This window comes from Spermophilus citellus, assembly GCF_964194105.1.
Source record: "Spermophilus citellus genome assembly, chromosome: 11".
Lineage (NCBI taxonomy): Eukaryota > Metazoa > Chordata > Mammalia > Rodentia > Sciuridae > Spermophilus > Spermophilus citellus.
The window spans coordinates 104,739,958-104,755,457 of record NC_138192.1 but is presented as its reverse complement, the minus strand read 5'-3'; the positions used below and the strand labels follow the sequence as shown (position 1 = coordinate 104,755,457).

The 15,500-nt window shown below is 38.7% G+C and overlaps 1 protein-coding gene across 1 annotated transcript in view; it reads right to left on the bottom strand.

Moving 5' to 3' along the window:
• The window catches only part of CD28 (CD28 molecule), a 29,112-nt gene that overhangs the window by 8,993 nt on the left and 4,619 nt on the right, over window positions 1-15,500 (bottom strand). The window contains exon 2 of the mRNA XM_081262394.1: window positions 480-836. Within this exon, the coding sequence (XP_081118520.1) occupies window positions 480-836 (357 nt within the window). The remainder of the gene's footprint in view (window positions 1-479; window positions 837-15,500) is intronic.

Here is a 15,500-nt window from a genome sequence, read left to right as displayed (position 1 = left end):
AATCAATAGCAAATTTTATATCCCCTGGTTTCTAGCCCAGCATCCTTTGTATGTTTTGGAAAATGAAAAAAGTACTTAACGGAGGAAGACTGTGGAGTAGAAAGATGATTAGTTTGAATTATAACCCACTCTTCCTGAGTTCTGATCCATTAGGCCCAGCTGCTTCTTGGAGTTCACTTAGACTTATATTTTAATAGCAAAATTTTTATTCTGTCATGACCCACTCAAATTGAGAATAATCTTCATGTTCCCATGGGCTATAACTTCATCACTACTCTCCCACTCCATGTCACTGAGTAAAGATATTCAAAATATAACTTTGAATCTTTTCTAAAGTAAAGGAAAACTTTTTAAAAATGACTTGTCTTTACTAAATCACTGGGGACTACTCCAGCCTCACCACTGATCCTATCTCATTTTCAAGACTATAGCTTAAACTTACGACTTTACGATGGTAGGAGGATAGAGTTGCATCTTACCTTTCACATGGATAACAGTTCCATTGCTCTTCTCATTGTCTAAGTAAGGAGGAGGATACATAACCTCAATTTTGCAGAAGTAAATATCTGTTTGGTTAACATACAAATTCCGGAGATAGAAAGTCACTGTTTCGTTGCCCAATTTCCCATCACAGTTGAATCCTGTGTGTGAGTAAAACTGAAGCTGATGGGAGAAATTCCCATTCACAACGCAGACTTCCACAGCACTATCCACACCCTTATAAAGGGATGCCCGGAACTCCTTTGAGAAGAGGTTGTAGGTATACTTGCAGCTAAGGTTGACCTCATTATTGTACACCTCAAGCCTGGGTGATTGCTTCACCAAGATCTTGTTTTCTAGAGAGGGGAAAAAAATCATTTGCTTAGACCAGGAGTTTAAGAATATGTTTTTCCTGAAATCAAAGTGTATTAATTAACCAAATAAACAGATCTCCTGCAAAAGCTTTCTCAAGGTAGATGAAGATTCAGGAGCTCTTAGAATGAGAATTATACCTAGAGTTTTAAAGTTCACATTTTGATCATGTTTTCATCCTCCTGTAAATGGGACATCAGAGCATGTTTTCACCTAGAAGGCAAAACTTGGCCTTCTGTTAGCATTGAGCATCACAGCTATGCCCTTGGAATTTGTGAATCTGTGTTGAGATTCCTAAGATGTTAATCATGCATTGGGCTGATTTCTTGATTAAGTGATATTTTTGGAAGCAGCTTTAAAGTCTGACACATTAGCACAAATGGATGTATTTTTAAGTTGTGAGACAGGTTTTTGTGAAGGAATTAAAAGTTTTGAGACATTTTAGTTTTTTATTGGTCATTCCAATGCCTAATAGCTTTTTGTTTCCTATGTAGTTATCAATACTGCTGTGCATACAGAACTTTAAAAAGTAAACCTATGTCTAGGTCCCTCCACTCCCAGATATTCTGATTTAATAGGGTCTAGGCTAGAGTGGGGGGTGGGGGCTATTAGGCTTAGGGTGGTTGGTAGCAACTTTTTTGAGATATAATTCTTGTATTATAAGATTCATCCTTTCAAAGTATACAGTTCAGTGGTTTCTTAGGATAGTCACAAAAATGTGTATAGATCACCATATGATTCCAGAATATTATCCCCCAAAGAAACTTCCTATTCATTAGCAATCATTCTGAATTCCTCCCTCTTTCCAACCTCTGGCAACCACTAATTTTCTTCACTAAACTACTTTCTGTCCCTACGTATTTGCCTGTTGAGCACATTTCACATCAATGAAATCATACAATATGTAGTCTTTTATATCTGGCTTCTTTCACTTAGCATGCTTTCAAGATTCTCCCAGGTTGTAAAATGTATCAGAATTTCATTAATTTTATGGCTAAGATTCTATATATACAGTATATATACACAGTGGAATGTTAGCCACAAATTTTCATATATTTTGTTTTTCCGTATGTGTGTTTGTGTGTTTGTGTGTGTATACACACTAGGGATTGAATTTAGGGCCTCATGCATGCTAGGCAAGCACTCTGCCACTGAGCCACATTCCCAGCCCGACTTTTTGGCTATTATGAATAACACTACTGTGAACATTTGTGCAGACATATTCTTTTAATATGGGTATGTTTTCAATTCTCTTAGGTATATACCAAGGGTGGAATTGCTGGATCATATTTTAAGTCTATACTTAACCCTTTGAGGACTTGCCAAATTGTTTTCCAAGCAACTACACCATTTCACATTCCCACTGGCAAAGCATATAGGCTCCAGTTTCTCTGCACCCTCTCTAACACTTGTTGTCCCTCTTTTCTATGACAGTCATCCTACTGTGTGTGAAGTAGTACCTTATCATGATTTCGTTTGCATTTCTCTCATGGCTAATGATGTGGAGCATATTTTCATGTGCTTGTTAGCCATTTGTAATACCTTGTTTAAATAAATGTCTATTCAGATCATTTGCCCACTTATTAATGTTTTTTTTATTGCTGAATTATCAGAGTTATTTTATATTTTTGAAACAACTTCCTTATCAGATACTCTGTGATTTGCAAATGTTGTCTCCCATTCTCTGTGTTGTCTTTGGTATTGTCTTTAAAGTCCCCCTCGCCATGGATTCTAACATTCAGTTGGGATTGAAAACCACTATGGCCAAACAGATTTTTCAAGCTGACTACCTAAGAGAATCATTGGAGAAATGTTAAAATTCCTGATTGCCAGGACAATTAAATCAGCATCTCTAGGTATAAAACCATGGCATCAGCATTTTAAAGTATCTCAGGTGATTCTAAATTGCAGTCTAGTTTGAGAAGCACTAGGCTCACAGATGGAAACTTCTTATCCTCAAATTCGCAGGTCTCCACAGACTTTTCCAATTTCATTTTCTCAAATCAAAACCCTCCTAATTAGCCAAACCCTTTAAGTCAACATCCCAGAAACACACGGTGAGGATGATCTTCCCTACTTTATCCGCTGACTCCATGGAGGACAGTACCATTTCCTTCTCAGATATCAAGACAATCACTGTATCGCTCCTATGCCATTGGGACAGGTTTTCATCTTTTGAACACTTTCTTTTTTCATATGTTTCCATTTAATAGCTTTTTCTGATCCATGTGAATTTCCTGTAGGCCCTGGTTTCCAAGCTTCTTGACAGCAAGGACCATGTTACCCTTCTTCACAGAACACGGTGAGACTAGGAGGATCTCATTAGATAATTGTTGAGAGACACTGATCTCGCTACATTATTCCTATCCTCAGGGGAGTCTCACTACCATTTTATTAAATCCTTGTTGGAAACCAGTGTCTAAACATCAGCTTCATGTATCATTCATTCAACAAATACTCTGTAAAAGCACTTCGAAGTAAACACATGAGTAATCTTAAAAGTTCTGCCTTAGTCTGAAAAATCCAACTTGTTTCTTTGTTTTTATTCATTGGGCTTTTTTCTTTGTTTACTTAGAAGGAATCTTTGGGCCAGTTCTGATTGGAAGGGCTCAAAATGGCAGTGTATTCCCTCCTTTTGAGAGAGTACAATTAGGCATTTGTCTTTTTGTTTACTAAGCCCTCTGGAAAGTGTTTATGTTGCTAACTATTTGGATTCTGTTTTAATGGGTCTTCAGATTTCTTCTGACTCCCTGTGACAGCAGACATAGGGAAAAGATGAGAACAGGACTTCTTTGTAGGAATAAAAAAAATAAAATGGAGCTGTGGGCAGGGAAACTGAGTGAGGCTAGAGAGAAACCCCAGATGGTTACCCAGCTTGGCTTCCTCATTCCAACACCCAACAATGAGGTGCAGAGAGGGAGAGAGGGGGAGAAAAAAGGGAAAGCTTTGCCATGCAGATTCCAGTTTGCTTAGTGTGTCTTGTCTAATTCAGGGTGTGACACCTTCCCAAGACACACACAGGAGATAAAAATTCATTCCCCCAAAATGAACTTCTTGGGTAACTCACAATCTGGAGGGGAAGAAAGATGTACAAACAGATAGCTAATTTTAAAATAGTGGCATAATGATCTGCAGTTTCTGGGGGTAACTGAGGATCTCTAGAGAAGATGACCACTGACTGGCCTGAAATGTGAAGGATGATGCATATATTTGTTTGACAAAAGTTTACCAACCTATCGTGGCTAAGATGTGTCTTGTATGGGGGTTGGCATAAAGTGGAAGAGTGTGTGTTGAGGTTGAAGGTGAGTTAGGGAACCGTGGGGAAGATAAGACAAAGAGGAAAAGAGAGCAGTCTACGCAAAGATCATAAGGAGGTGAGAATGGGCATAGCAGATGTAGGGAATTATAGCTACCTCAGTTTTGCTGGATCTTGGGTTGTAAAAGACAAGATTGGCAAAGCAACTAGAGTTCACCATGTTAGAGAGCTTGGGCCGGCCCTCTCCTGCAGTAATGGGAACTTACTGAAGGTTTTTAAGCAGAAAAGTGAATGAATGCTCACAACTTTTCATTTTATATAGATCACTTTAGCAAGGATAGAGCACATGAATTTGGAGGATACAAGAGTAAAACTGTGGAGTCCAGTTAGGATACAGTCGTAGTCTAGGCAAGAGGTGAAAGGGACTATATTTCCATATGGTTTGAAAGAAGTGGATGAAGTTAAGAAATAATTACAGGCTAACATTTGCAAAACTTGACATTGACCTAAGTGTGGTAAGAGAAAAGGAGTTAAAAATGACTTCCTTAGACAACACAGACAACCAGCAGCAATTATTTTCCTTTTGCCTACATCTCTCCTTCATTCATCTCTTCTTCATTATGTCACCAGAATAGTTGGTCAGAAAGTGAAGTGAAATTTGGAAATCTGAGATATGAAAAAAAAAATTCCTCCACCTTTGGGGATCATTGCAAAGAAAATATGAACTAATTCAGAGATTACTGGGAACACAGTTGACTTTCTGGAGTTTATTACAGTGTTTGCTGATTCTTAGAAGAGAGAAGCAGCAATCTTTCTCTCCTGAAACTATTTTCCTTCACAATGCATATTGGAGTGAAGTGACTGGAAGATAGCATTACCTTCTGTCCATCATTGGGCCTCCAAATTCAAACTTAAGCATTGTTGAGATGGACCAGATTTCTCCTAAGCCTGTTAGGCCTCAGAATAACAAACTTATAACTTTCTTAGGCAGGAGAAATTCAGGACTCCTTTAGTGAAGCTGGCCATTACATATTCAATATCATCTTGGTGGTTGGAATATCCAGCAACTGAATGAGAATGGGAAAGTATTTAATTTTGTGACTCTTTCTGCTAAGATTTTGTTAGGAAAGTATTTGAAAACTATTGGTTATAAGGGCATTTGATGATGTAAAGGAGACATCTAATTTATCTGTCAATATTTACTTTCCTCTCTCTTCTGTGTCAACACAGATCATTTTTAAATTAGTTGACTTTATACATAGGTACTGAACTTGAAATAGTTTACTTATCTATGTTATCTGTAGCTGATAGCCTCCTAATTTAGAGTTCAGGTTGGGTTGATAAACTTCTTGTTTTTCACTATTTATATCCTTTTAGCACTTGATCCCAATTATTTTTATATCAATAATTCAGAAAAGATTAAGTAAGAAACTACAGCATAGGACCTCAAAATCTATATCTGCTTTGGAGGACACTGAATGAAAGAGATTAATGTTTGGTGAAAACCAGTTACTTTAAGTGATATTGAATAGGTGAGATTATTATGAATTCCAGTAGACACAATAACTCTGATTCCTCTTGTTTTCTCTTAAAACGGAGCATGTGTGAAAATATATACCCTTCACTCTATGGGAGTGGAATATAAAGACACAGATAAAACAAGGCAACTGATAACCAGAACAATTGATATTTGACCAGGATATGTATTTTTATTCTCTGAGTTTCTGGGAATCCATAGTACTTCAAATAACTCAAGGTCATATTATAAAATTTAAGGACCTATCTAGGCTCAGAAGAAACTAGAAAATAAATAGCTTCCCCATACTAACTTCTAATTCTTATCTACTTTCTGGATCATGATAGCAATGGAAAACACCCCTCTTAGCATGCTTTTGTGTTAGAAAACTCAGCCCTTTTTCAGGCAACCTCCATTTGGGTCAAATCTACTATGTTAAAAGAGAAATATTATCAACTAATCAATTTGTATTTGCTTCTGGCATCAAAATGTTGGCTTGACTGACACTTCTGCAACTGAATTGACAAGTTGTTTTGATGATGAGTTAGTGCTTTGCTTTTCAAAGCCTTTCCTAGCAGCTTACCCAGCTAAAGGTGTGGAGACAGGAAGCAGTAACCTCAAACTTCTTTCCCTCACAGCTCCTGCTTGACAACAGGCAACATAAAGATGAAGATCGGAGGTGCGAAGGTACTTATCTTCTGCTTGTGAGCAAGGCAGTGAGAGCTAAAAGATTTCTCACAGATAATCTGTTGTTCTTGTGACATAGACAACTTCTGGAAGGTTGACAATTGCTTGGGCTTCCATGAGAACCGTGTGGAAGTGGGGGGGGGGGACTTGGTTATCAAAAAAAAAAAAACCTTTGCCTATTGTAAGTAGGTCAATTACTATATTTAGTAACCAGGTCAACTCTCTGCACAGGTGGAATGGATAGCCACCTCTAAGGTGTGGCTCCTAGCATCAAAGCCCCCGACCCTAAAAGGACACTCCTTGTCAGTTCAATTAATGTTTGCATTTCTAAAGAAGATGAAGCCAAAAATACAATGTTAGAAATACATTGGCTTAAATGAGTAACTATGGCCTACATTCATGGGGCTATAAAATGCTTCCTCTGATTTTATTTCATCTGCAGTTCTTATGAACTTGTGAAGTAAATAGATAGACAATCCTCCTTATGCCCATTTAACAGTTGGGGAAGTGATGTCAAAGAAGTCCATGAATTGCCCAGGTTTCAGGACAAATGACTTGAGACCTGAGCTCATGCCTCATGACATACTCTAACCTATAGAACTTGTCAAAAAGATGGTACCAAGTGTCTCAGTGAATAGGGAGTGAATGGAATGGCAAGAAGACTGGACCAAGATAAATTTCATTTTCTCCACCATTTTGATGGAATCCCACCCTGTGTGTGGGTTGGGGGAACTAAGCAGAAGGAAACTTAGAGATGATTTACACCAATACCTTATTTTATAGAAAAGGCAACTGAAAGCAAAAAAAGCAAATGACCTTTTAAACAAGGTCACAGAAACAACTGAAGAACTAAAGTATCTATTTAGGAATGTAGGAGTAATGTTTTAAATCACGAATAAATAGAAAAACAAATTTGCTCATTCAATAAGATTACATTGATTTCATGTTCTTATTTAAAGAAAGTATATTTCATAGCTGTTTTTGCATCTAATTTTTTACCACACATACAGCAGCTCTCATCTGTGATTTTGCCTTCTGAGGTTTCAGTTACGACAGTCAACCATGGTCCAAATATATTAAATGGAAAATTCCAGAAATAAGCAATTTATAAGTTTTAAATTTGTATCCTGATGCTACTGCATGATGAAATCTTATTCTGTCCCACCTGGAGCGAGTCATTCCTTTGTCCAGACATCTGGATGTATGTACTACCTGCCTATTAAGTCACAGAGTTGTCCTTTGGGTTATCAGATCAACTACTGAGGTATTTGACTGTTTGGGCAAACAATGTCCCAAAGTGCAACAGCACTGATTCTGGCAACCTGAATATGCCAAAGAGAAGCTGTAGATTGCTTCCTTTAAATGAGAGTTCTCTACTTAACAAGGGAAGAAAAATCATACACTGATGTTACTGAAATGCAGAGTAGGAATGAATTGTCTGTTCATAAAATTGTGAAGAAGGAAAAATAAACTCATGCTAGTTTTGCTGTTGCACCTCAGCCTACAAAAGTTATAGCAACAGTGCGTAAGTATTAGTTGGAAAGAAAAGGTATTAATTTGAAAGATTTGGTCCTGAGATTTCAGACATCCCCTGGGGGACTTGGAACCTATTCCCTAAAATTGAGGGGAGATGAGTATACACAAAACATTTTGCTAACAATTTGAAATACCTCCTGAAGGTCATAGACAGATCCCAATTAAGGTCCACAGACTATAGGTTCACACGAAATGCCTCTTAAAAATTAATTCCAATGCACAAGCAGTAATTATACCATTGAAGCTCTTTCATCTCAGCTTGTCCAAGTGTGCAACACACAAAGTCAATTTTCAGTCCAACCCTCACTGGGTAAATCCTTAACTTTGGGGCTTTTGTGAATTACATTTGTTTTACAATATTCCATCTTTCCTTTTCTGTATCCTGGGCACCATTCACAAATAAAACGGCATATAGAGGCACATGGAGTCTGTAGCAGTGCATAAAGTTTGCACTGGGAAGCTAAAGAAGCAATTAGAAAGACACGTGTTGAGCTGGCAATATGATTTCCTCCAGAACCTTTAAGAACTTTATATAGCCTTCCATTTATGCGCATCACAGCCAGAGTTTCTTTTGCAGTTGAAAAAAAAATCAGGTTATAAGATCTTAATCGTATTGTTTCCTTTTTTTAAGATTCTGACTGAACAGAATTTAACATGTTAGGTAGGAACCAAAGAAAATGAAAGCTTTTTCCTTTCAGCCATCTTTCCCTATGATGTTGTGAGCAAATTGAAAAGGTGAAACTAGTTGCCCTGGCACAAAACACCTCCCTTCTGACCACAGAGCTGGTTAAGTTACTGTAACTTTCCTCTGAGTACATTTCCTGTTTGGGCCTTAGAACACCCTTCAGCATCTGGCCATCTGACCACTTGTTCCTTTTCAGGCTCCATAATGGACAGGCTTCCCCACAGGCCCATCCAGTGTTTGCTCTGGAACCTGTAAGCCTAACTCTGTTCTCACTCAACAGTCTGTGGTTCTGATAACCAGCCTCTGGCTTGGCTTCATTCAGATATCAGAAAGAGGAATACAGAACGTCCACCAGGCTGTAGCACCATTTGTCATCCCCTTTGAGCTACTGAGGAGATAAAAGCATAGCTACTAAAGACATATCGTGCATCAAAGGGCCCCAGACTCTCAAAATTAATATTAAAATGAAAAAAAATGTAGGTTACAGCTTTAAAATAACTTTGTGGTCATTGCATCTAATTCTTAGTTGATTGTTAACTTGAAACTTTCCCAATTTTCACAAAGAAATGTGATTTAAGGAAAGTCAAAAAAAAAAAAAAGACTTTCAGTAAGCATGATACATATGCGTATATATGGTCTCATTCAGGATTCCAGCATACTCAAAATAGGGCAACATGGAGGGATCATTTATGAAAGATGACTGGCAAAGGTGCGGAGATGGCAATGCTACCGTGCATACAATGGAGATAGCAATGGGACATAATGTGTGACCACTGTGGCTTGTAGCAGCAAGGTTATGACCACCTTTAGATCTGAAGGGGTGAAGGGACCAGGAAGTTAACAGAACCAGAAGGAAAGAGAATTGTGTAGAGGAGTCTATGAAAACAGAAGCAAGTCATCTGTTGAGAGAGTCAGAAGAACTAACCAGCCCTGTCCAAGACTGTGCATGTCTCTCCTATCAACTTTATCAAGCACATTAGCTCTATTAATAGACCATAAGATTTTAAAACAAAATCTAAAGTAACTTAAATTCAAACAAGGACAATTAATTATAAGTAACAATACAAATAGAAATAGAAGCCTAATCAATAAATTTACTAAGCAAGAAGTTGCTCTTGGCCAGCTCTAGTTTAACCACAGCCTTAACCCTGTGTTCTTTCATAGGCAGACACTAGAGTGTAAAGGACACTTGTCCTTGTCCCTTTAAAATATTATTGTGCTACATGCAACTATTAGGAAGTAACTCAGAGGTCAAATATTTCAGCAGGAAAAAGTCCCATCTGAGCCCTGAGATAGATCTAAGGCATTCATTTTTTGAGAGAAAAAGTTATCAAAACAATCAACAAACACTTTTGTTGATTAGTTGAAATTTTGATTAGTTGCCAGAGAATGGTTCTTTGGTATTCTGACTTCTACCTTTGCAAAGCTATTTGTGCAGCAAGTTAATGGTGGGATCTAATGTGCTTGGTTTGGGGGAGATGGGGAGATGCAAACCACAGAGCTGCTTCCCCCTAGGAGAAACCCCAAGGCAGGTACACACTTAGCTACACTCCAAACCCACGAAAGGTACAGGAACCCTAGAGAGGGTCACTGGCAGTCACAGTTGTGGACACAACAGGAAGGGGTTGTGATTCCAAATGGGGTGACTCTAGAAACTTTTATATTCTCTACCCTTTACCTGGGCTGTGAGGCCTGTGGAAAATTTTAGACAAGCTGATTAGGAAAATGTCCTTAGTGTAAGGGTTTGTTGGGAACTAGCAGAACATTTTATTTATATAGGGGGAAATAGATGAATATAGCTGATACCAAATGTTGAGGGCTTTTAAGGCTACGAAAAGGTACATGGATTTTACCAGGAAGGCTACCAGAGACATTAAGAACATCAAGGTGTGATTGGGGTCTCTTCAAACAGCAGCAAGGAGCAAGGTCAGAAGCCAGGAGAGATCAATCAGGAGGCTGCAACTGCAGCATCCATGTGAGTTCATAAGGCCTGCAATGTGGAGGTAGCTGCTGGGCTGTAAGGGGTGGACAAGACACTGGCACTCAGTCTCACAGACTGGGTGGTGAACAGGATTAGAAGCTGACTAGGTGTCCATGGACTGGGTGAGTGCGAGAGTGGAGACACTGCTGACAAAATAAGTTAAGAGAGGAAATCTGTTTGGGAAAAGTTTAAGGAAGCTAATCAGAAATAAAAATGTACATTGGAAAGTCATCTGCTTTAGGATGGAAGTTAATATGAAAACTGCTAAAATGTCATTGCCTGCTCTGTGATCCACCCTACCCCTCAGAGACACCGCCCAGCAATGCAGGGTGTGAGCACCTTAGAACAGAAACTCTTGACACACGCAGCCAGATGAATTTGGGTGCAATGTCACCCAGTTCCTACCAATCTTCCTCTCATCTCCTAATGCTAGAAGTACAATTTAAAAGATTAATCCTAACTCAAATCAAAGTGGAAGCCATACCCAAAACCACTTGAACCATCCCCAAATCAAATTTTATTATTCTAGAAGTTACCTGTTATCCAAAGAGTAGATAAGCAGGGTTTATAACTCCCTACATAAATATTGTGACAGTATTTCAGTTAACAAAGAAAACTCAGAAGTATAAAGTGATCCCTTCTGTTAATATATTGCTTTCTAAACATATATTTTAATCTAGTAACCAAACTTGGGAACCAAGTTTCTTTCCTCCTGAGCCATCATCATTCTGAGCCTTCATGCAAAAATCACTCTGTAGGGAATACAATACATGTTTTCTATCTACTTCATTCTCCCTAAATCTTACACCTTTAAAGAGCCTGCTCAGGACCACCTTGGCATATCCGGAATTTTCTAGGTAAGTGTCATGGCTCAGAAATTTGGAAATAACTACTGTGATAGGCCTTCATATTACATAGGAAAATAAGAGATAGGGCAATATTGTCCCCCAAAGTGCTGTAGTCATTTCTAAGCATGTTAGCATCTAAGATCATGGTTATTAATCTTTCTAATAGATTTCAGAGATAACAGGCTTGCAGTTCTTTGTATTTGCACTATCAAATCATAAGAGCACCCACAAGGGGTAAAGTGGATGAGTTGCCATGTTAGAGTTGATAAAAAGCATTTTAATATTCCACATTAGAAGCATTTTTAAGACAAAAAGAATAGACTTGAGATGTCCTCTAGTTCAACCCCTTCATATATCAGACGAGGAAACTGAGACCTATAAAAGTTGACTCACAGTATGACAGGCCAAAGCTCCTAATTATGTTTCCCTTTCTTGACAGATTTTTGTCTTTAACTTTTAAGTCTGGGGGGGGAGGAAGGCAGAAAAGAGCAGACTTCATTTTCCCAAAGCCAAGGTCAAGCAGCCATGTCCTTGTCCCAAAAAATACAGGGAGTTACTGAGATTAACATTCTTTGCTGGAAACTGGAGCCCTGCCCAGTTTGGGCAGGGTTGGTTTGAACTTCATGACCCTGTTATCTCAGCCACGAGCTGAGGTCAAGCCAGCCATGTCGTGCACTTATGAGTGCTCAAGCAAGAATTTAAAGTACACATGGGTTTAAGTCCTTAGAGTCGAGTATGCATTATCCCACTGGCCTTGTTGACAGAGGTTGACACAGAACTCTAGGACCAATCCCCAGAGAACTTAACATATGTACACACATTTAACAAAACAGTCTTCACTCTCAGGTCTGCCAGCATGGAATGACTCACCTGACCCCTACATATCTCTGCCCCTGTAAGGCCTTCTCTTCCCCTCCATCTTAGAGATTTGTCCTCCTATCTCTAATACTCCCATTTCCTTGCAAAAACTCCTCCCACCCTCCTCTTTTTCCTCTCCCACTTCTCCTTTCTTTCCTATAAGCCTTCCCCCTCCAGTTCTGCAGCGCCATACACACACACTCACACCAACACATTCACACACTCTCATGTTCACACAACACACACATTCTCTCACACACATACACTCTGCTCACACCTACACATTCACACTCACATTCTCTCTCTCTCTCTCACACACACACACACACACACACACACACTCAAGTCCAGCACTGGCTCCTTCCACATGTCAAACTCCATTGAGTCATTCAGTCTGTAAACATTTATTACATCCTGACCATATATAAAATACCATAGTATATTTAAGTTCCTAATCATCTTCAGCGTATCTATCCATCTCTTCTTTTCGATGTCTCTATTTTGACCACTCCATGTTTTCTTAACCTTGTGAAGTCTCATCTTCTTTCCCCAATGGCTCTGCCTGAACTCAAAAGTCCCGCTGGCCTCTTTCCCAAGCAATTGTTCACTCCTCTTTTCCTCCTTCATTCAATGCAGTCACCCACTGTCTCTTCCTGACACTTCCTCCCTTGACTTCATTGGCATGCCCCCTCCTCCCTCTCTCACCACATTCTCTGTGTCCTCTGCTGATCTTCAGCTGACTCCTAACAAGAAGTGGTTTTCAGATTCAGTTGAACTCTCTGCTTTCCTAGTTATACCCCCTCCATTCAACTCCATGCCCCAAAGATGAGGATTCCAAAGTATTTTCTTCTTATCCAGTTCAGCTGCTTCAAAATGCCTTGAAAATAAAATTTAAACTTCTTTTATCAGTATTCAACCCCCTGCTTAGTCTGATTCTTCCTTTCTAGCCTCCACACCTTTGACTTATCATCTGTTCCAAGAACATTAAACAACTTTCCTGATTTAGTTTCCTTATTAATATTATTTCTTCCTCAGACAACATAGCGTTGATAAGAACGTGGACCTGGAGCAAGATTATCTGAATTTCTATATCTATCAGCTGTGATTGCAAGCTAGTTACTCTACCTGCTCAGTATTTCAATTTTCTTATCTTGCAATAGTATAATCATAGTAACTGCTTCATGGGAACTGGGCAAAGATGAAATGATCAATAAAGGGAAATTCAGCTAGAATAAGAGTAACAATATAAGTGCAAAAGAAATGTTAGTTAGCAATTTTCATTAATACATTATCCATTCAAATCTTATATACTATTAAAGCCCTGCTCAATTCTGAACTCTCCATAAAGACTTACCATCCTACATTAATCTTTTTTTTTTTTAAAGAGAGAGGAAAGGGGGAGAGAGAGAGAGAGAGAGAGAGAGAGAGAGAGAGAGAGAGAGAGAGAATTTATTTATTTATTTATTTTAGTTCTCGGCGGACACAACATCTTTGTTGGTATGTGGTGCTGAGGATCGAACCCGGGCGCACGCATGCCAGGCGAGTGCGCTACCGCTTGAGCCACATCCCCAGCCCCTACATTAATCTTATCAAGATATTTCTTTCATGTATTCTAATTTGGGTGTTAGTTTGTTCATTTCCTTCTTTAACAAATATCTGTTGAATACATACATGCTTGCATGTATGTAAGAATAAATAAGACATGATCCTGCCTTCGAGGAGCTCACAGTCTTCTAGAGAAAAGAAACGGATGGGTCAACTCACACAGTAACAATTTGGGGAGTTTTGAATGGTAAGGAAGTCCCTTAATTTGTCATTTAGGATCTCAAAAAGGACCTTCAGATGACAGGTACAGGAACATTCCAGATTGCAAGAATAATTTATGCAAAGTTATGAAGGCATCAATTAGCCATGGGTGGTAGGAGGATGCCAAATATTATCACTTATCCACTTCCTGATGTTGTTATATGTAGTTTTCTTAACCAAATTGTAAAACCCATGAAAGCAGAGAAAACTCAGTTAATTACATAAACAATTCTTGTGTGCAAAGTCTTTATGTTTCTTTTCCTGTTCTATTTCCTCAGGCTCCAAAATGCAAGAGAGGTTTAATAAATATTTGTTAAAGTGAGCTACACTCCCATAGAAACTTCTCTTCTGAGTCCATAATAAAGGCAGAAGTATCCTGGAAAAGCTTCCTCGGGGAGGTGGATCTTGAACCAAAGATGTAAAGTGAAAGACAGGAGCATCTAGATGGGCAGAAAGGGATAAAGAGCACATTCTAAGAGAGAAAGAGCCTCAGTCAGGTCACAAAGGGGGAGTGCAGGTGTGTGAGTCAATGAAGAAAGCTGCATTATGGGAGTTGAGGGTCTTATGTTAGGGTACCAATGAAGATTGTCAGAATATGTAAAAAGATCCAAAAATGCCAAAAATTTTTGCAATGTCATCTTCCTATCAGCATCTTCTAGAAGCCATCAAAATACAACTTTATTTTCTGTAAGTTGGGCAATCTCTAATGTTCCCTCTCATCTCTAAAGATCTGTGATTGAATTCCACATTTCTCTGGATGTTTCTGTTTATACTTGTTTCCATATAATAAAGTAGTGTGGATAGAGTATTATTCACAATGGTCCTAAGTGAAAAGAAGAAAAAATTTTAGGAAGACTTCACAATTCTCATTTTTACTTCTGTGACTCTCAAAGTGGGTTTTTCTATCTGTCACAGACTAGTGTCTTTCTCATAGAAGACATTCAATAAGTATCTGTTGAATAAGCATACAAATGGGGACCTGTCTTGCCAAAGCATAAGACAGAGTGGGAACTTGCGAACACCCTGTTTTAGTTCCCCAGGGATTTCAGGGTAAAAGGAAACTCTCCTCATATATCACCCATTCTCTATGAGAGAGAGTCTGTGGATCAGAAATGGAAGCTTCCTGATCTTAAATTACAAACCCTTACTAGCAGCAGTGTTCGATATAAAAGTAAGTTATTGGGTCCAACAGGCTGCAAATGCAGCTAAATGATGTTCTAACACTGTATTGTGTGTGTCAAGTATACAACCTTCTACTTTTTCAGCAAAGTTTTAAAAATTCAAACACCCACCCATGTTCTCAGTAAGGGAACATATGTCATCGTTAGAATGTGGGATGGGTTGCTGGTGTAATCTGTACATTGTACGGTGGATTGTAAGCTAATGAGGTGATTCAGATGCTGTGGAGAGGGACTCACAATTAGATTAGAGACTAAAAGTAAATTGTGAGTAATTGTGAATGATACCATCAGGAA